This window comes from Zonotrichia leucophrys, chromosome 23, assembly GCF_028769735.1.
Source record: "Zonotrichia leucophrys gambelii isolate GWCS_2022_RI chromosome 23, RI_Zleu_2.0, whole genome shotgun sequence".
Taxonomy (NCBI): domain Eukaryota; kingdom Metazoa; phylum Chordata; class Aves; order Passeriformes; family Passerellidae; genus Zonotrichia; species Zonotrichia leucophrys.
Window position 1 is genome coordinate 2515839 of NC_088192.1, and position 18031 is coordinate 2533869.

At 46.7% G+C, this 18031-nt stretch overlaps 1 protein-coding gene across 2 annotated transcripts in view; it reads right to left on the reverse strand.

Moving 5' to 3' along the window:
• Nucleotides 1-18031, reverse strand: part of CSMD2 (CUB and Sushi multiple domains 2) — a 347705-nt gene that overhangs the window by 58334 nt on the left and 271340 nt on the right. For both annotated transcript variants that reach the window (XM_064731593.1, XM_064731594.1), the window contains 8 exons: nucleotides 17256-17450; nucleotides 16008-16124; nucleotides 14722-14835; nucleotides 14495-14590; nucleotides 11449-11652; nucleotides 9964-10088; nucleotides 5469-5565; nucleotides 3250-3354 (listed from right to left, as the gene is read on the reverse strand). In XM_064731593.1, the coding sequence (XP_064587663.1) occupies nucleotides 3250-3354; nucleotides 5469-5565; nucleotides 9964-10088; nucleotides 11449-11652; nucleotides 14495-14590; nucleotides 14722-14835; nucleotides 16008-16124; nucleotides 17256-17450 (1053 nt within the window). The remainder of the gene's footprint in view (nucleotides 1-3249; nucleotides 3355-5468; nucleotides 5566-9963; nucleotides 10089-11448; nucleotides 11653-14494; nucleotides 14591-14721; nucleotides 14836-16007; nucleotides 16125-17255; nucleotides 17451-18031) is intronic.

Below are 18031 nucleotides of genomic sequence, written 5' to 3' on the forward strand. Positions count from 1 at the left end.
TTTCCTTTCCCTCTTTCCCTTTCCTTTCCCTTTCCCTTTCCCTTTCCCTTTTCCTTTCCCTTTCCTTTCCTTTCCCTTTTTCCTTTTTCCCTTTCCTTTCCCCTTTCCTTTCCCTTTCCTTTCCTTTCCCTTCCCTTCCCTTTCCTTCCCTTTCCTTTCCCTTTCCTTTCCTTCCCCTTTCCTTCCCTTTCCTTCCCTTTCCCCTTTCCTTTCCTTCCCTTCTCCTCCCCTTCCTTCCTTTCCCCTTTTCCTTCCTTTCCCCTTTCCTTCCTTTCCCTTTCTCCTTTTCCTTTTCCCTTTTCCTTTCCTTTCCCCTTTTCTTTTTCCCTTTTCCCTTCCTTTCCCCTTTTCTTTTTCCCCTTTCTTTTCCTTTCCTTTTCTTTCCTTTCCCCTTCCCTTTCCCTTTCCCTTTCCTTTCCTTTCCCTTTCCCTTTCCTTTCCCTTTTCCTTTCCTTTCCTTTCCTTTCCTTTCCCTTTCCTTTCCTTTCCTTTCCTTTCCTTTCCTTTCCTTTCCTTTCCTTTCCTTTCTCTTCCTTTCCTTCCTTTCCTTCCTTTCCTTTCCCTTTCCCTTCCTCCCTTCCCCTTCCCTCCTCTCCCCTCCTCCTTCCTCCCTTTCCCTTTCCCTTTCCCTTTCCCTTTCCCTTCCCTTCCCATTTCCTACATCTCCCTCTCTCCTAACCACATTTTCTCCTCCCCTTTCCAAATCTCTCCTCTCCATTCCTCTCCCCTCTCCTTCCCCCATCTCCCCTCTGCACATCCCAGGCAGATAAAATGAATCCATTATAACCTCCTGCATCCCTGCAAGGGCTCCAGCTCCCCACAGAGCCCCAGGCAGGGGGAAAATAAAAGAGAAAAGGAGCAAGGAGAGGCTGAGTCTCCTCCCAAAGCCCAGTCACGCTTCCCTCCCTGCTCCTGGATGTGCTGCTTGACCTTCAGAGAGGCAGCAGGGAAAATGGCTTTAAATAACTTCTCCTTCACATCAGTGCCTTTCACTCAGTCCCAAATTGTTCCTGGCTTTGGAGCATGCAGAGGTAAGAGCTCAGCCTGAGCACCACAGTGAGGGAGAAACCTGAGTTTTCCTCCCCTGTTTGAGCTCATCTCTCCCAACTTCCTCCCAGAAAAAACACAAAAAAAAAAAAAAAAACAACCCAGGACTCAGAGCTGGGAGATTCCAATTGTACAAACAGAGCAGAAATCACATTATTTCCAGCTGCCCTGAAAATCAACACCTATTAATTTCCTCAGCCAAGGAAACAGACAGGGCTGATAATCCCCAGGCTCATGAAAAACCTGGCCATGATTTTTGCAGGAGGGTGCTCAAAGGATTTATCGATTGGAATAGAGCTGGAGAAGAAACAGAGTCACAGCCAGAGGATTCCTGCAGCTCCCAGAGCACAGGCTGGGCACATTTTTTCCTCTCCCAATCCTGTGGTGGCTGTAATCCTGCTGGATTCAATAATGGACAGGGTTTCAGTGAGTAAAGGCAGCAAATCCTGGAAGGTTTTAGTGCTGCTGGGCTCTAAAGCAGCCCCAGCTGTGCCACTGCAGGGAATCTCACACTGGCTGGGGTGGGAAGGGTCCTAAATCACCCAACTCCCTCCAAACCATCCCAGGCTCACTCTCACCAGCAGCAGAGCTGGGAAAAAATCATGGAATATCCTGAGCTGGGACCTGCAAGGATCATCCACCCCACTCCTGGCTCTGCAGGATAACCAACCCCAAAATGTTTAGGATGGATTTGGGGAAATGTTCTTCTCCCCAGGCTCCCCAGGGAATGGGAACAATCCCAAAAGCTCCAGGAAGTTTTGGACTTCCTGGATCATCCACCCCACTCCTGGCTCTGCAGGATAATCCCAAAATATTTAGGTTGGATTTAGGGCAAGGTTCTTCCCCCCAGGCTCCCCAGGGAATGGGAACAATCCCAAAAGCTCCAGGAAGTTTTGGACAGGGTGGGATTGTTGGGATGCCTGTGCAGGGCCAGGGTTGGACTGGATGATGCTGGTGGATCCTTCCAGCTCAGGATATTCCAGGATTTTCTGCCAGAGTTATCCAAAATAACAGGCACCTCCACCTCCCCTGCAGCTGGGCTGCTGCACCTCTCCTGATCAGACATCAGGAATCAAACACAGACCCAGGGGAAAATGAGTTTTTGTCATCCCCATCCAAACCTGACAGTGATTTCCCAAAGGATTCTTTTCCCTGCTTCAGTCAGGTTTGTTCTCTCACCACTGGGGATTTCTTTTTGAAAACACATTCTCTGGCTAGGATCACATTTAGCCACGTGCTGGGGTCTGTATTCCCAAAAAAACCTGGCATGAGCCTTGCTGGGAGCAAAGTGCTGCCATTCCAGGGGTGTTGGCATCATCCCTAACCAGGAACCCACTCAAGTGCTCCACACCACCACAGAATTTGGGTTAGAGGGGACCTTAAAGACGTTTTTAAGGTGTTTTTGAAAAGGAGGGGTGCCCACACCACCTCAGAGCTTCCAGGGGTTGTGCCAAGGTGCCCCTGGACACGGAGGATGCATCAACCACCTTGGGAATGCTCCTGTGCAGGGCTCTGAGCACACAGCACAGGAATTCCTGGATCCAGGAATGTGCCCAGGGCAGCTCAGGGTGCTGGGGCTGTGGGGACAGGAGCACATCCAGCAGTGAGGGAGGGGAACATCCCCAACACCCACTAAAACACTGCAGATAAACCCACCTGATAACACTGATAACAGTGATTAATAACACTGATAACATTGATAACAGTGATTGATAACACTGATAACATTGATAACATTGATAACATGGGGTTCACCCCTCAGCTGTGAGCAGAGGCAGCCCAGGCTCTTTGTGCAGCTCCATCCCTGCAGTTTTCCCAAGCTCCATCAAAATGTTCAAATCGAGTTTTATCTCTGCTCTGACCCTGCTTTCCTCATCAGCTCCCAGGGGATGACCCCTGAGGACCCTTCCAGCCAGGATTTTTGGGATGAGGACATCTCCAGACCTGCTGGTTCCATCAGGGAATGCCAAGAGCTGGAAGCCCCAGGCAAGCAGCACTTCCCAAACCCAGATCCCAGCCTTGCACCCACGGATTTTTTAACCCTCTGTGCCACAAAAAGCTGCCACCAGGCTCACCCCACCCCTCTGCTCCATCTTTCCTCTGTTTATCACTCCCTCCTTGAGAGCAGGGAGCCACAGCAGCTCCTTCCCCCACCTCCCCACCGGGCAGGAGCTGCGGGATCAAGGCTGGAGCTGCTCTTACTTTTGTATTCCAGGTGAAAGCCGGCGGCAGAGACGCTGATGTCGGAATAGAAATGCAGATAGAGCTGGTTTGAAGTGCTGTTGAGCAGAGCAGGCACTGTGGTTCCTGGCAAAACAAGAGGAGCACAAAGGCAGGGGAGAGTGTGAGAAATGCCTGCTTGATGATTGGCTTTTGGCAAATATTCAAATGGATGTTGTATGGGTTGTGTTAGAGAGTGATGCTGGATTAATTCTCTTAAGTAGGGTGCTAAAGATAGAAATAAATGCTATATTAAAACTATACTAAAGAATAGAGAAAGGTTTAACAAGAAAGGTTTAACAGAGCCCCGACACAGCCTAACCACGATTGGTCATCAAGTAAAAACAATTCACATGAAACCAATCAAACAATGACCAGTTGGATAAACAATGTCCAAACCGCATTCCAAAGCAGCAAAACACAGGAGAAGCAAATGAGATAATTATTGTTTTCCTTTTTCTCTGAGGCTTCTCAGCTTCCCAGGAGAAAAATCCTGGACAAAGGGATTTTTCAGAAAATGTGACAGTGATATTCCATAATTCTCTGGGCTGTTCTGCTCCAGCCACACACAGACCCATGAGCTCCACCTCCCTGTGAAAAATGTGTATTTTATGATTGGCTTTTCACAAATATTCAAATGAATGTTATATGTGTTGTGTTGGAAAGTGATGCTGGATTAATTCTCTTAAGTAGTGTGCTAAATATAGTTTTAGGTTGTAACAAAATGTTAAAATAGAAACTATGCTATGTAAGATATTTTTTTAAAGAAAGGACTTGCAGCCACAGGACACCTAAATCTTTCAGAGAAAGAGAATTTATCACTTTATTATCAGAAAAAATGAACTTCTTCCTGCCTTGCTCAGGCTTGAAGGCACCATCAGGATTCAGAGGAAGAAGCTGGCACTGACCAGACAGAATTCTGTGTCTGAATGGAATTTAGGCATCATGTATGAGATGTATGAATATGCAACAGGTTATTGTTTTTAAGGGTTAATCCTCTGTTAATGTGGGTCCTTTTTCGAGTTTATGCTGCTCAGAAAAAGGTACCCAGACTGTCCTTAACTCTTTGTTTGTATTGTCTCATATTGTCCTAATCCAAACTGTCCAAATTATTATTACTCTAATTGTATTACTATTTTTATAACCATCTTATTACTATTCTTATTGTTTCTAAAAGCACATTTTAAATAATAATAAACATATCATTATATATTATTATTAGATCATATAATAATATATTATATAATATATATATTATATATTACACATAATGTATTACTATTATATATTAATATATTATATATATAATATATATAATAATATATAAAATAATATAATATATATATTTATATATATAATATATATATTATATCCAATATATTTTATTATAATATATAAAATATATGATAATAAAACAATGATATAAAATATTATTTTAATATTTGATATTACATTTCCTATCAAACTTTTAAAATGATCAGGTTCTTTCTAACGAGGCCAATTGAGAAATACCCAGGGCCTTTCCTGAAATCCTTTCCTGGATTTCAGCCCGAGCTTGACCACCAACAGACAAAAAGCACCAAGGGATGGGAAACAGCGTGGGTGGAGCACAGGTCTGGGAAAATTCGGGAAAATTTGGGAAAATTTGGGATTCCTTCATCCCCTGGAAGCTGCTGCAGCAGCAGGACAAGGCAACTCCATCCCAGACCCTTCTCCTGCCTAGCTCAGGGCATTTTGGGCACATTTGTTAAATAAATGAGGTTTTGGGCCATTGTTCTGCCAGTCAGTGGTGCTGAATTTGAGAGCTTCTCAAAGCTCCTCGCTGCTCTGCCAGAAGCCACAATTCAAGGAAAAACACAAGGATTCCAAAGGGAATACAAACATTCCAAGGAAAAATAGAGTTTGTTTTGCCCTTCACCCTTTCTGGGGGACATCAAGGTCAGGTCACCGTGCCAGGCGTGGTGGCCTCACATCCCAGCAGAGCTGAGGGAATTCCCATTTCCAGGAATAAAACCCCACTGGTTTTGTGTTTAAGGCTCCCTCTCAACCCTTCCCACACGCAGATGGAGCTGAAATTCCCAACCCAACAGAGCGCATGATTCCCTTGAAATCCATTCCTGGCTTTTGATGCTTTTATTAAAGTTTAATTCTGTGAGGTGAATGAAGTGAGGCAGGAACTGATGGGCTCGAGGGCCACGTACCAGAGAAGCTGCCCAGCATGGTGGCTGTGTTGTCTCCTCCATCAAACACTTCCAGGGAATCCCAGTTCTGCTCTGTGACAAAACTGATCACCTGGATCTGCAGAGAGAAACAAAACAAAACAAAAAAAATTGAAATAATAGGAATAAATCAAATTAACAGCAATTAAAGGGTCACTAATTGAGTTTACACACTCTGGGGGTTCAACACTGGCAAAACTTGGAGAATTCTGTCTTTGATCATTCCCACTGGGATTTTCCAGCTATTTTCCCCCAAACTTCCAAATAGAAATGTTATTTTCTGCTGCTGCTCCAGAGCTCCTGGAACTGCCCAGCTCATTTACAGCTGCTGAAAATCCCAGCTTTTTTCCCCCCCTATTTAGAGAAATCCCTGAAGACTTTGAGCCCTTTCAAATGAGAGCAACCAGCAGCAACTCGGAGATAAAATAAACCCCAAAACCACCTCACGTTAAACAACAGGATTTTAAAAATCCAATCAAGTTCCAGCCTTGCTCCTCAGCTTTTAGTGGGATCACCCGAGTGCATTTTCAGATTTCACCTTTCCCTGCCATGCCCCACAAGGTTTGGAGGCCTTAGGAAGTCACTTGGCTCCATTAGCTGGAACATCAACACAAATCCTTGGATGAGAAACATCAGGAGAGCTGAGAAATCTGCATTTATACAGAAAAGCAGAGCTGAGAAATCTGCATTTATACCGAAAAGCAGAGCTGAAAAATCTGCATTTATACCGAAAAGCAGAGCTGAGAAATCTGCATTTATACCGAAAAGCAGAGCTGAAAAATCTGCATTTATACCGAAAAGCAGCTCGTGCTTGAGTGAGGATCTCCAAGGAATTGCTCAGCTTTGTTTACCATTAACAGGGATTTTGCCTAAATCCTAAATGCTGATGGTTCAAAGCTTTCAGTGTCCCATTAAAAACCCGAGTTTGGTGAATGGGGTGAGAGTGAGGCAGAAAATCTGGGTAAAAACCACCTGTTTTTGGGGAAAATTCAGATTTAAGCTGGAAGGTCTGGATGAGATTTTGCAACATTGGGTGTCTCAAATTAAACTGGCAGGCAAAAAAACAAAAAACCAATCCAAAAGGAATCTTAAAGATAAATCAGGAGCATAAATGAGTTGTACAGCTTGGCTCCAAACAAGGAGAGTGCTGGAAAATTGGGAAAAATGAGCAGTGAGGAGATTTCACTGCCCTCAAACTTTGACTACACACGTGTGAACCTTCTCCCTTTCTCCCCAAATCTAATTTCCTGATTTCCTCATCCACCCCAATTCCCCACTTACCTCTGCCTTGCTGCACATCAAATCAAAACCCTCCGTTTGAAAATAAATAATAAAACCAAAATAAAATAAAATAATCAACAATAAAAACACAATCAACCCCCCCCACTTCAGCCATTGAAACCCATTTCCTCCTTGATTTACTCCAGGTAATAAAACCGGCTGTAAAGTTCCTCCCAAATATTTTTTTTTTAGCAGAAAGTGAGCGGAGTTCACCCAGCAGGAATCTCAGTGACCGCCACGGAGCCATCACTGACCCTTTTTTCCCTTTTTTCCTGCCTCATTACGCCCCTATCGTGATTTACATTATTGGAAGCGGAGTGAGAATGAGCGTTTTGTTTGCTCTTACACCGCCTAAATTATTTATTCTCCTCTCTGCCCCCCTCCTCCAGCTTAACGGAATAAACATTTTTAAGGTCCTAATTCTAGTCTGACATGTGGATTCACAAGGGATCTGCATCTATTTACTGCCACGTGTATAAATTAATTCACTCAGGAAGGTTTGCTCCGGGAATGAATAATTCATGGCAGAAGTGCCAGCTTCTACCCTGATTACATAAAAATCCTGCTCCTGAGTGCTGCTACCAAGAAAGCTTCAATTTCACCTCCTTCCCTGATTTACAGTTGTTTAACCTTTAATTGTTGTGCAAAAAGGGGGTAAAGTGATGCTGGAATTAAGATCTAATAATGGAGAGCGCAAAGGAAGTGGAGCCAGGCTGGATCCAGCTCCAGCTCCAGCTCCGTGGTCATTCCCTCCCTGGGGGCTGCACTGAGACCCCTCCCTGGAGCTGTTTTGGGTCCTGAAAAGCCAAAATTTTTCTCCAAGTGGAACAGGTTGGAAGCCCTGCTCAACCAGGCCTTGGGCACTTCCAGGGCTGGAGCATCCACAGTCTCACTGGACAATCATCACACAAAACTAAAATTTAACCCAGATTCTCCCTCGTTTGTGCCAGAGTAGGGGTCACACTGAGGGAAGTGGGGCCAGGTTGGATCCAGCTCCAGCTCCAGCTCCAGCTCCGTGGTCATTCCCTCCCTGGGGGCTGCACTGAGACCCCTCCCTGAAGCTGTTTCAGGTCCTGAAAAGCCAGAATCTTTCTCCAAGGGCTTTTTGCCCCCCTGGAATTCCCAGGGAAGCTGATGGGTCATGACCAGGTGACAGCAGATCCTGGTGACCTGTGGAATTGCAGACCTCAAGACTGGCAGGGGGACCCAAAAATGTGAGATCAAAAAATTTTAAGTGTTTGGGATGGATTTTAAAGCTCATGTCGTTCCTAAATCTTTGCTGTGGCCAGGGACATCTCCCACTATCCAAAAGTGGAACAGGTTGGAAGCCCTGCTCAACCAGGCCTTGGGCACGTCCAGGGCTGGAGCTTCCACAGTCTCATTGGACAATCACAATAAAAAACTAAAATTTAACCCAAATTCTCCCTCGTTTGTGCCAGAGTAGGGGTCACACTGAGGGAAGTGGAGCCCGGCTGGATCCAGCTCCAGCTCCGTGGTCATTCCCTCCCTGGGGGCTGCACTGAGACCCCTCCCTGGAGCTGTTTTGGGTCCTGAAAAGCCAAAATCTTTCTCCAAGGGCTTTTTGCCCCCCTGGAATTCCCAGGGAAGCTGATGGGTCGTGACCAGGTGACAGCAGATCCTGGTGACCTGTGGAATTGCAGACCTCAAGACTGGTGGGGGACCCAAAGAATTTTAAGTGTTTGGGATGGATTTTAAAGCTCACGTTGTTCCAAAATCTTTGCTGTGGCCATGGACATCTCCCACTATCCCAAAGTGGAACAGGTTGGAAGCCCTGCTCACCAGGCCTTGGGCACTTCCAGGGCTGGAGCATCCACAGTCTCATTGGACAATCACAATAAAAAACTAAAATTTAACCCAAATTCTCCCTCTTTTGTGCCAGAGTAGGGGTCACACTGAGGGAAGTGGAGCCAGGCTGGATCCAGCTCCAGCTCCGTGGTCATTCCCTCCCTGGGGGCTGCACTGAGACCCCTCCCTGGAGCTGTTTCAGGTCCTGAAAAGCCAAAATTTTTCTCCAAGGGATTTTTTTTCCCACCGGAAATCCCAGGGAATCTGATGGATCATGACCAGGTGACAGCAGATCCTGGTGACCTGTGGAATTGCAGACCTCAAGACTGGTGGGGGGCCCAAAAATGTGAGATCAAAGAATTTTAAGTGTTTGGGATGGATTTTAAAGCTCACGTCGTTCCTAAATCTTTGCTGTGGCCAGGGACATCTCCCACTATCCAGAAGTGGAACAGGTTGGAAGCCCTGCTCAACCAGGCCTTGGGCACGTCCAGGGCTGGAGCATCCACAGTCTCATTGGACAATCACAATAAAAAACTAAAATTTAACCCAAATTCTCCCTCTTTTGTGCCAGAGTAAGGGTCACACTGAGGGACCACGGTCCTGCTCTTGCTAAATCCCACCCTGTGCCTCCCTGGCACTGCTCCTGCAGCTCTGGCATCCCCAGGGCTGTGCCCATGCCCTGGGACCCTGGCAGTGCCCAAACACCCTCTGGGGAAGGAGAACCTTTCCCTAAATCCAACCTGTCCTTCCCCTGGCACAGCTCCTTGCCTGCTCACAAACTGCAGCCGTGTATTTTCTGAAAAATCCTTTCCTTAGGATTTTTCCTCCTGAGAAGCTGAGAGGCCTCAGGAACAAAATGCAAACAATGATTATCTGCTGCTGTGGAATGCAACAGGTGCATCTGGGATTGGTCCCATGTGGTTGTTTCTAATTAATGGCCAATCACAGTCAGCTGGCTCGGACTCTCTGTCCGAGACACAAACCTTTGTTATCATTCTTTCTTTTTCTGTTCTTAGCCAGCCTTCTGATGAAATCCTTTCTTCTATTCTTTTAGTATAGATAATATAATATAATATAATATAATATAATATAATATAAAATATAATATAATATAATATAATATAATATACATAATTATCATAAAATAATAAATCAAGCCTTCTGAAATATGGAGTCAAATTGTCTCTCCCCTCATCCTGGGACCCCTGTGAACACCATCACAATAAACATCACCAATGAGTCCCTGCCTAATCCTGGCTATAAATAAATAAATCAATCCCTGATTCCAGAGAATTCCACATCAACCCATCCCTGTCCTAGGAGGAGCAGCAATTTCCCATCATGTGAGAGCAGCACCCCCTGAGTGTCCTGCTGTCTGTCCTGGCTGTACCTGGATCCCGGCTCCCTCGGGCACTGTGATCTTCCACACGCAGTTGAGGCTGTTCAGGTAGGGCTCAGGGAAGCCTGGGGACAGGATGGTTCCTTTCCTCTCCGTCAGGTTCCCCCCGCAGGGCACTGCCAGGAGGAAAGCACAAGGAATTGGTTTTGCTAATAAAAAAAAAAAATCGTTAAAATGACAAGAAATCGAGAGCTGGTTGTGATTTAAGGATGAGGTTTGTAGGAATAATCCTCTTTCCAGTAACTTTTTCGTGCAATTTTTGGCACATTCCTCGGGTGTGGGGAGCACACGAGGATGATCTTCATCCTCTCCTTCAGAGGATGTGAAAGCAGCTTTCAGCCAGATCTGATTTATTTCAGATGCTGTCCCAGATCTCACAAGAGTATTGGATCAAAAATGTCAATTCCCTGGAATTTGGGGTTAAACTGTTCTTATTCAGAGCCAGGCTGGGCTTTGTTTTTTTATCAGACAACCATGGAACAGTTTGGGTGGGAAGGGACCTTAAAGATCACCAAATCCCTTCACCCAGACCTCTTCCACCATCCCAGGTTGTTCCAATCCCTGTCCAACCTGGCCTTGGACACTTCCAGGGATGGGACAGCCACAGCCTTTCTGGACAGAACCACAAGTGGTTTTAAAGAAGTTTTTTACATTTCATTAAAATAAAACTCTGTGGACATGCTGCTCTTTTAAAGGTAAAAAGAGATCTTTTAATTTCCAATTTTATTATTTATAAATTTCCAAATGTGACAGTGGATTGGAGGGTAAAAGTGCCACCTCTCCAATGACACTGGACAAACCAACAGCCCATCAGATTTCTCCTCTTGAAATAAAACGCTGTGAGCACGCTGCTCTTTTCAAGGTAAAAAGAGATCTTTTAATTTCTAACATTTATAGATTTCCAAAAGTGACAGTGGATTGGAGGGTGACAATGCCACTTGTCCAATGACACTGGACAAACCAACAGCCCATCAAATTTCCCCTCTTCCATAAAATAACGCAGAACAATGAGTTATTTACATATAACGCACGACAAGAACGCGAACATCAGAAAGCTCAGAAAAACTTTAAAAAACTCTTTTAAAGGTAAAAAGAGATCTTTTAATTTCTAACTCTAACATTTATAAATTTTCAAATGTGACAGTGGATTGGAGGGTGACAATGCCACTTGTCCAATGACACTGGACAAACCAACTGCCCATCAGATTTCTCCTCTTGAAATAAAATGCTGCAGACACGCTGCTCTTTTCAAGGTAAAAACAGATCTTTTAATTTCTAACATTTATAGATTTCCAAAAGTGGATTGGAGGGTGACAATGCCACTTGTCCAATGACACTGGACAAACCAACAGCCCATCAAATTTCCCCTCTTCCATAAAATAACGCAGAACAATGAGTTATTTACATATAACGCACGACAAGAACGCAACCATCAGAAAACTCAGGAAAACTTTAACAAACCAAGGTGGCACCTACCGACGCAGGTGGGGACGGAGGAGTTCCACTGGGCCAGGGCCCCGGGCATGGCCAGGCACTGGATGGCAGGGGAGCCCCTGAGGCTGTAGCCGGGGCTGCACTCGAAGCGCACCAGCGCGCCCACGGCGAAGTCGCTGCCCAGGCGCCGGCCGTGCCGCGGCTCCGGCACCGAGCTGCACTGCGTGGCGCTGGTGCGGGGCACGGCTGGCACACGGGGGAGGACACAGGCAAAAAAACACGGTTAGGTAAAAAGAGAGCTTTTAATTTCTGGCTCTAACATTTATAGATTTCCAAAAGTGGATTGGAGGGTGACAGTGCCACTTCTCCAATGACACTGGACAAACCAACAGCCCATCAAATTCCTCCTCCTCCTCCATAAAAGAATGCAGAACTGGCAGGGAGATGAGAAGAGAAGGTGAAGACAAGATTTGGAAGTTTTACACCGGAATTACTGAGTGTCTGAATGCTGGGAGGTGTTGGGTGCAGACTTGACTGTTGAGTGATTGCACCTAAAAGCCTGAAGTGTCAGGGCTGAATCCAAACATGATTATTGAATGATTGTACCTAAACCATAAAGTGTTTAAATCCCAAAGGGTGGCTGAATCCAAACTTGGCCATTGGCTGATTTATCTAAACCCCAAAGAGGGGCTGAATCCAAACTTGGCCATTGGCTGATTTATCTAAATCCCAAGGGGGTTGAATCCAAACATGGCCATTGGCTGATTGTACCTAAACCCCAAAGTATCTAAATCCAAAGGAAGGGCTGAATTCAAACTTGGCCACTGACTGATTGTACCTAAATCTCAAAGTATTTAAACTCCAATGAGGGGCTGAATCCAAACTTGGCCATTGACTGATTTATCTAAACCCCAAAGAGTGGCTGAATCCAAACTTGGCCATTGACTGTTTGCACCTAAATCCCAAGGAGGTGCTGAATCTAAACTTGGCCATTGACTGATTGTTCCTAAAAATCTAAAGTATTGGGGCTGAATCCAAACACGATCATTGGCTGATTGTACCTAAACCCCAAAGTATCTAAATCCCAAGGAGAAGATAAATCCAAACTTGGCCATTGACTGATTGTATCTAAACCCCAAGCAAAGGCTGAATCCAAACCTGGCCATTGACTGTTGTACCTAAAATCTAAAGTATCAGGGCTGAATCCAAACATGAGCATTGACCAATTGTACCTAAACCCCAAGGAAGGGCTGAATCCAAACTTGGCCACTGACTGATTGTATCTAAAACCCCAAAGTATCTAAACCACAAAGAGAGGATGAATCCAAGCATAACCACAGCTTGATTTTATTTAAATCCCAAAGATTGGCTTAATCCAAGCATGACCATTGACTGATTGTATCTAAATCCCAAAAATTGGTCGAATCCAATCATGACCGTTGACTGATTATACCTAAATCCTAAAGATTGGCTTAATCCAGGCATGACCATTGAGTGATTACTCCTAAACCCTGAAATATCTAAATCCTAAAGAATGCCTGAATCCAAGCATGACCATTGACTGATCATTCCTAAATCCCAAAGCACCTAAACCCCAAAGGTGGGCTGAACCCAAGCATGACCACTGAGAAGAGAAAAAAAGAACATTTCACCCCCAGTTCTACCAGTTCAGGTGATCTGAGTTCAAGTGGCTCCATGCCAGACCGAGTGGAGGTGGCACTTGGTGACACAGCTGGGTGGGCATGGGGGCACCTGGATGAAGGTTGGACTTGAAGATCTTGGAGGTTTTTTCTAACTTTAATGATTTAATGATTCTATACCTGAAATAAAAGCAGCTGGGACATCCAGAACCCCCCCATTTATCCAGTTCTCCCTCCAGAGAACTTTTCCCACACCAAAATGTTGTTTTTACCCAGGGGAACCAAAGGATTTGGCAGTGGTTTCCCAAAAAATTGTTTTGTTACCAAATGCAGGAGCCTCTGTGGGGAACCCTTGGGTTCCTCAGCTCATGGCCCTGGAGGAACAGCAAATGGGGAAAAATCTTTGGAAAAGAGAGAAAAGGGGGATTTAAGTTGTGATGGTGCTAAAATTATTGATTTTCCTATTGAATACTGGGAATTACAAAGACAGGAATGAGTCTGGCAGATAAGTGAGGAGAAAAACTCATCAAAAAAACCCCAAGTCTATTGCCAAGGAAGAATTCAATTAATATTTTCCTCTGAGTTGCTTTAAATTTATGAGTGTTTAGCTAATTAGAGTCTGGCCAGGCAGATCCAAATCAGGATCGCCCTTTTCCCCTTGCTTCCCATGCAGCTCTTGCAGGAGGGAGGAGCAAACCTTCCCTGCTTTCATCAAAACCTTTGTTCTGCTGAGCTCTTTGAAGATTACAATCACAGCCACGGCTGTTTCACACTCATTAGGCAGGAATTCAAGAGAACAGACCTCGAACTACTCCAAAATCCAAACCATGCTTTGCTTCACCCCTGCAGAAGGCTCAGGTCGTGCCAGTGTCTGTCCCCTCTTTGCAGCACAAGCCTGGATGTTCCCACAGATAACTCCAGGGAGCACGTGGGTGAGAAATCCCTTCTGCTTCCCCACTGCTCCATGCATCATTTGCTATTTACTCCCATAAAATCCCCGAGTTGTTCTCGCCCAGCGCAGCACAAAGCTGTTACTGAAAGGATCAAGGGGCAGCAGTGTGACAGCCCCGAGCCTGTGACACGCACACAGGGAGGATTTCCGAGCTGCCAGACGGGATTTCAGCTGCTTACACCCAGCAAAAGTGCTAAAAATGCCACTGGGGAGAATTGCTGGGGGATAAATCTCCAAATTCCCTGTGTGACTCCGGGCAGGACGGCGGGATGGGGCTGATGGTAATCCTGGGATGTGCAGGGTTCAGGCTGAGTGGGAATGAAAGGGCAGAATACAAAGCGCCCAGAGCAGCCCTGCCAGAGCTCTGCTCCCAAAGGAATCCTAATTCCCTGTGATTTTCCCTGCTCAGAACCCCCAGACACCAAAAGCAGCTCAGGACACTGAGGACACACCTGGGAATGACCCGAGGACACTTCCAGAACACACCTGAACTCACCTTGGTAGACAAAATGAAAGCCTTTGGCTGTGGATTGACCCTTGGAGCTGAATTTGATGAGGATCTGGTTGGTGGTGGCCAATGGCAAAGATTCCCCTGGATGGGGAGGAGGGAAAACAGGAGAGACACAGAGGTGAAGGAAGGAGCCACAGGGAGCAGGTGCTGGGTGACAGCTGTGCCACAGCTGCTGTCCCCAGCAGGGACAGGGACAGGGAGCTGCTCCCTACCTGAGTGAGAGCCTGAGAGGGAGCTGAGCAGCCGGGAGTGCTCCGTGGGGCCGTCGTGCACCTCCACCACGTCATTGAGCGCCGTCTGGAAAAAGGCAAACTGCCCGAAGAGCACTGTGGGGACAGGGACAGGGACAGGGACAGGGCTGGCACCGGCCACTGCTGTCCCCAGTGCCACCACGCTGCTGTGCCCAATGTCATCACACTGCTGTCCCCAGTGCCACCACGCTGCTGTGCCCAATGTCATCACACTGCCATCCCACTGCTGTCCCCAGTGTCACCACACTGCTGTCCCCAGTGCCACCACGCTGCTGTCCCCAGTGTCACCATGCTGCTGTCCCCAGTGCCACCACACTGCTGTCCCCAGCATCACCACGCTGCTGTCCCCAGTGCCACCACGCTGCTGTGCCCAGTGCGAACACACTGCTGTCCCCAGTGTCACCACACTGCCGTCCCACTGCTGTCCCCAGTGTCATCACACTGCTGTCCCCAATGTCACCATACTACTGTCCCACTGCTGTCCCCAGTGTCATCACACTGCTGTCCCCAGCATCACCATGCTGCTGTCCCCAGTGTCATCACACTGCCATCACACTGCTGTCCCCAGTGCCACCACACTGTCCCCAGTGTCATCACACTGCTGTCCCCAGCATCACCACACTGCTGTCCCCAGTGCCACCACACTGCTGTCCCCAGTGTCACCACACCATCATCCCCACTGCCATCCCACTACTGTCCCTACACACCCAGCCTATGGGGCCAAGGCATTTTCATGGAACCCCAGAATCCCTGAACCAGACCCCAAGGACCATCCAGTCCAAGCCCTGGCCCTGCCCAGGACCCCCAGCATTCCAAACTGGGATCTGTTTTCCCAGCACCACCTCTGTCCTGTGTTTCAGCTGGCTTTATCCCAGCCTGGAAAAATGGGAGCCTTTTATTTATCCCAAATTCCAGAGGCGTCACCAGCCTCCCCTGGTTTCATTAACTCAACATTTTCCCACTGATTCCCAGCCCACTGGGAATTTTCTGTGACTCATCCCCTTCCCCTACCTACTGAACACGAAGTTCAAAATTCCACTGAGGGACAATAATTATTGATTAGCTGCAATGGATGAAATTGAACAAATCTAGAATTTTCTCTGACTCCAGCACAAAGAGCACCCAACAGCACCTCCTGCTACTCTCCCATCTTCCTTATCTCCAGTTCTGGATGAACTTACAAAAATTATCATTAGAAAAACCCAGCAAATAAGAAGAGAATCCCATAAAAATTCCAAGCATGGTACCATAGTCCTTGGGCACGACGATGGAGTACAGGCACACCTGGCCACTGGTGTAGTTTTGGGGATAATTTGGGGACAGGACGACTCCATCTGAGCCTGTGTACTGCCCTCCGCAGGGAGCTGCAAGGGAAAAGGGTCATGGAGCATCCCTGGAGCCTGGAAATGTCCCCAGCCACCATCCCCTGCTCCAGGTGCTGTTCCCTGAAAGTTCTCATTGGAAAAATCAGGTTTATCCCACCCTGAGTTTGTGCTGGAGTTATCAAACCACCAATTAATGTGAGATTTGCTCTGTTCCCCACTCACAGCTGGGGATGAGCTCCTTTTGCCAACTTTCCTCAGTTTTCCCTGTCAAAACCTTCCCAAATTAGGGATTTCACTCCTACTCCCCGCCAGCTGCCTTTTGATTCCCTTCTCAGCTCAAGTCTGACTGCAAACCACGGAGTCAGAAAAGAAAACATAGAGAGACCCTAAGGAAAAACCCCTTGTTTTGTCACTAAACTCTACACCCGCTCAGGAACACCCAAGATTGAGGGTTTGGATTAGCAAGGATCAGGTTTAACCAGGGTTTAAGAGGATTCCTGATTCCTGCCCTGTGCCAGGCACTGAATCAGCCACATCCAGTTTCCTGTCTGTCTCCAAGAAAACCCCCAAGAAAACTCCCAAAAATCAGCTCTTCCTATTAAAAGAAGAGCTGTTAAACCCCTGAAAAACAATGAAAACTAATTCCTGCTAAAACCACTAAAAATTATAGAAAATCATAATTAACTCTGAATTAACCCCCATTTTTCCATGGGGGATGCACTGAGGGGTCCAGCTCTGGGCAGATCCTCCCCTCAGCCCCTCCTTGTGGGATTTACCTGTACAGGTGGGGTGAAGTCAGAAAAGGAAAAGGTTTTTTTCCCTTGTTTTGTCACTGAGCTCTGTCCCTGCTCAGGAACACCCAAGATTGAGGGTTTGGATTAGCAAGGATCAGGTTTAGCCAGGGTTTAAGAGGATTCCTGATTCCTGCCCTGTGCCAGGCACTGAATCAGCCACGTCCATTTTCCTGTCTCCAAAAAACCCTCAAGAAAACTCCCAAAAATCAGCTCTTCCTATTAAAAGAAGAACTGTTAAACCCCTGAAAAACCCCTAAAAAATTATAGAAAAACTGAGAAATCCCCTGTGAATTAACCCCCATTTTTCCATGGGGGATGCACTGAGGGGTCCAGCTCTGGGCAGATCCCGCCCCCAGCCCCTCCCTGTGGGATTTACCTGTACAGGTGGGGCGTGGCTTGTTCCAGGTGGGTTTCCCATCCCCTCCCATCACACAGGTGAGGGTGGGGCCCCCCTCGATGTCGTAGCCCCCATCACAGTAGAAGGTGATGGTGGAGCCCAGCTTCAGGTCTGTGCCCACCCTGGTGCCATTCTTGATGGAGCCTGGGTCAAAGCAGGACTCCCGCGGGTTCTCTGCAGGGAAAGAGATAAAATTTTAAAAAAAGTATAAAAAAAACCAAAAAAAATAAAATTGAAGGATTTTTATTCCGCTTGCACAGCTCCTCTGCTGTTTTGATCAATGAAACTGGAGTTTTTTTAGGATTTTTTTTCACCTGGGAATGTGTGGGATTTTCACAAGTACTGGCACCATTTGCAGGGTGTGGATTTGGGATTTGGTTTGGATTCTGGGAGAAGGGAGGCTCCAGTTCCCACCCAACCTCTCTTTTTTGGGAGCCACAGACTGGGGAACCCCCTCTGCCCATCACACATTTCTATCCTCAGCCTTTAAATCCTGAAATCTGGGTTCTCCTGGGCTCAGTGGGGTCTTGAATGAGCATAATCCAAATCAAAACTTTGATTTCACACAACCCCCAGGATTGCTGAGGCTGGAAAATCCCTTCAGGACCATCGAGTCCAAGCTGTGACCCATCCCCACCTTGTCACCAGCCACAAGGACAAATCATATTTGAGATGGGGAGAAATCTCCATCTGGCACTGAGAAATCCTGGATTTCCCATCCCTGAAGTGTCCAAGGCCAGGCTGGATGGAACTGG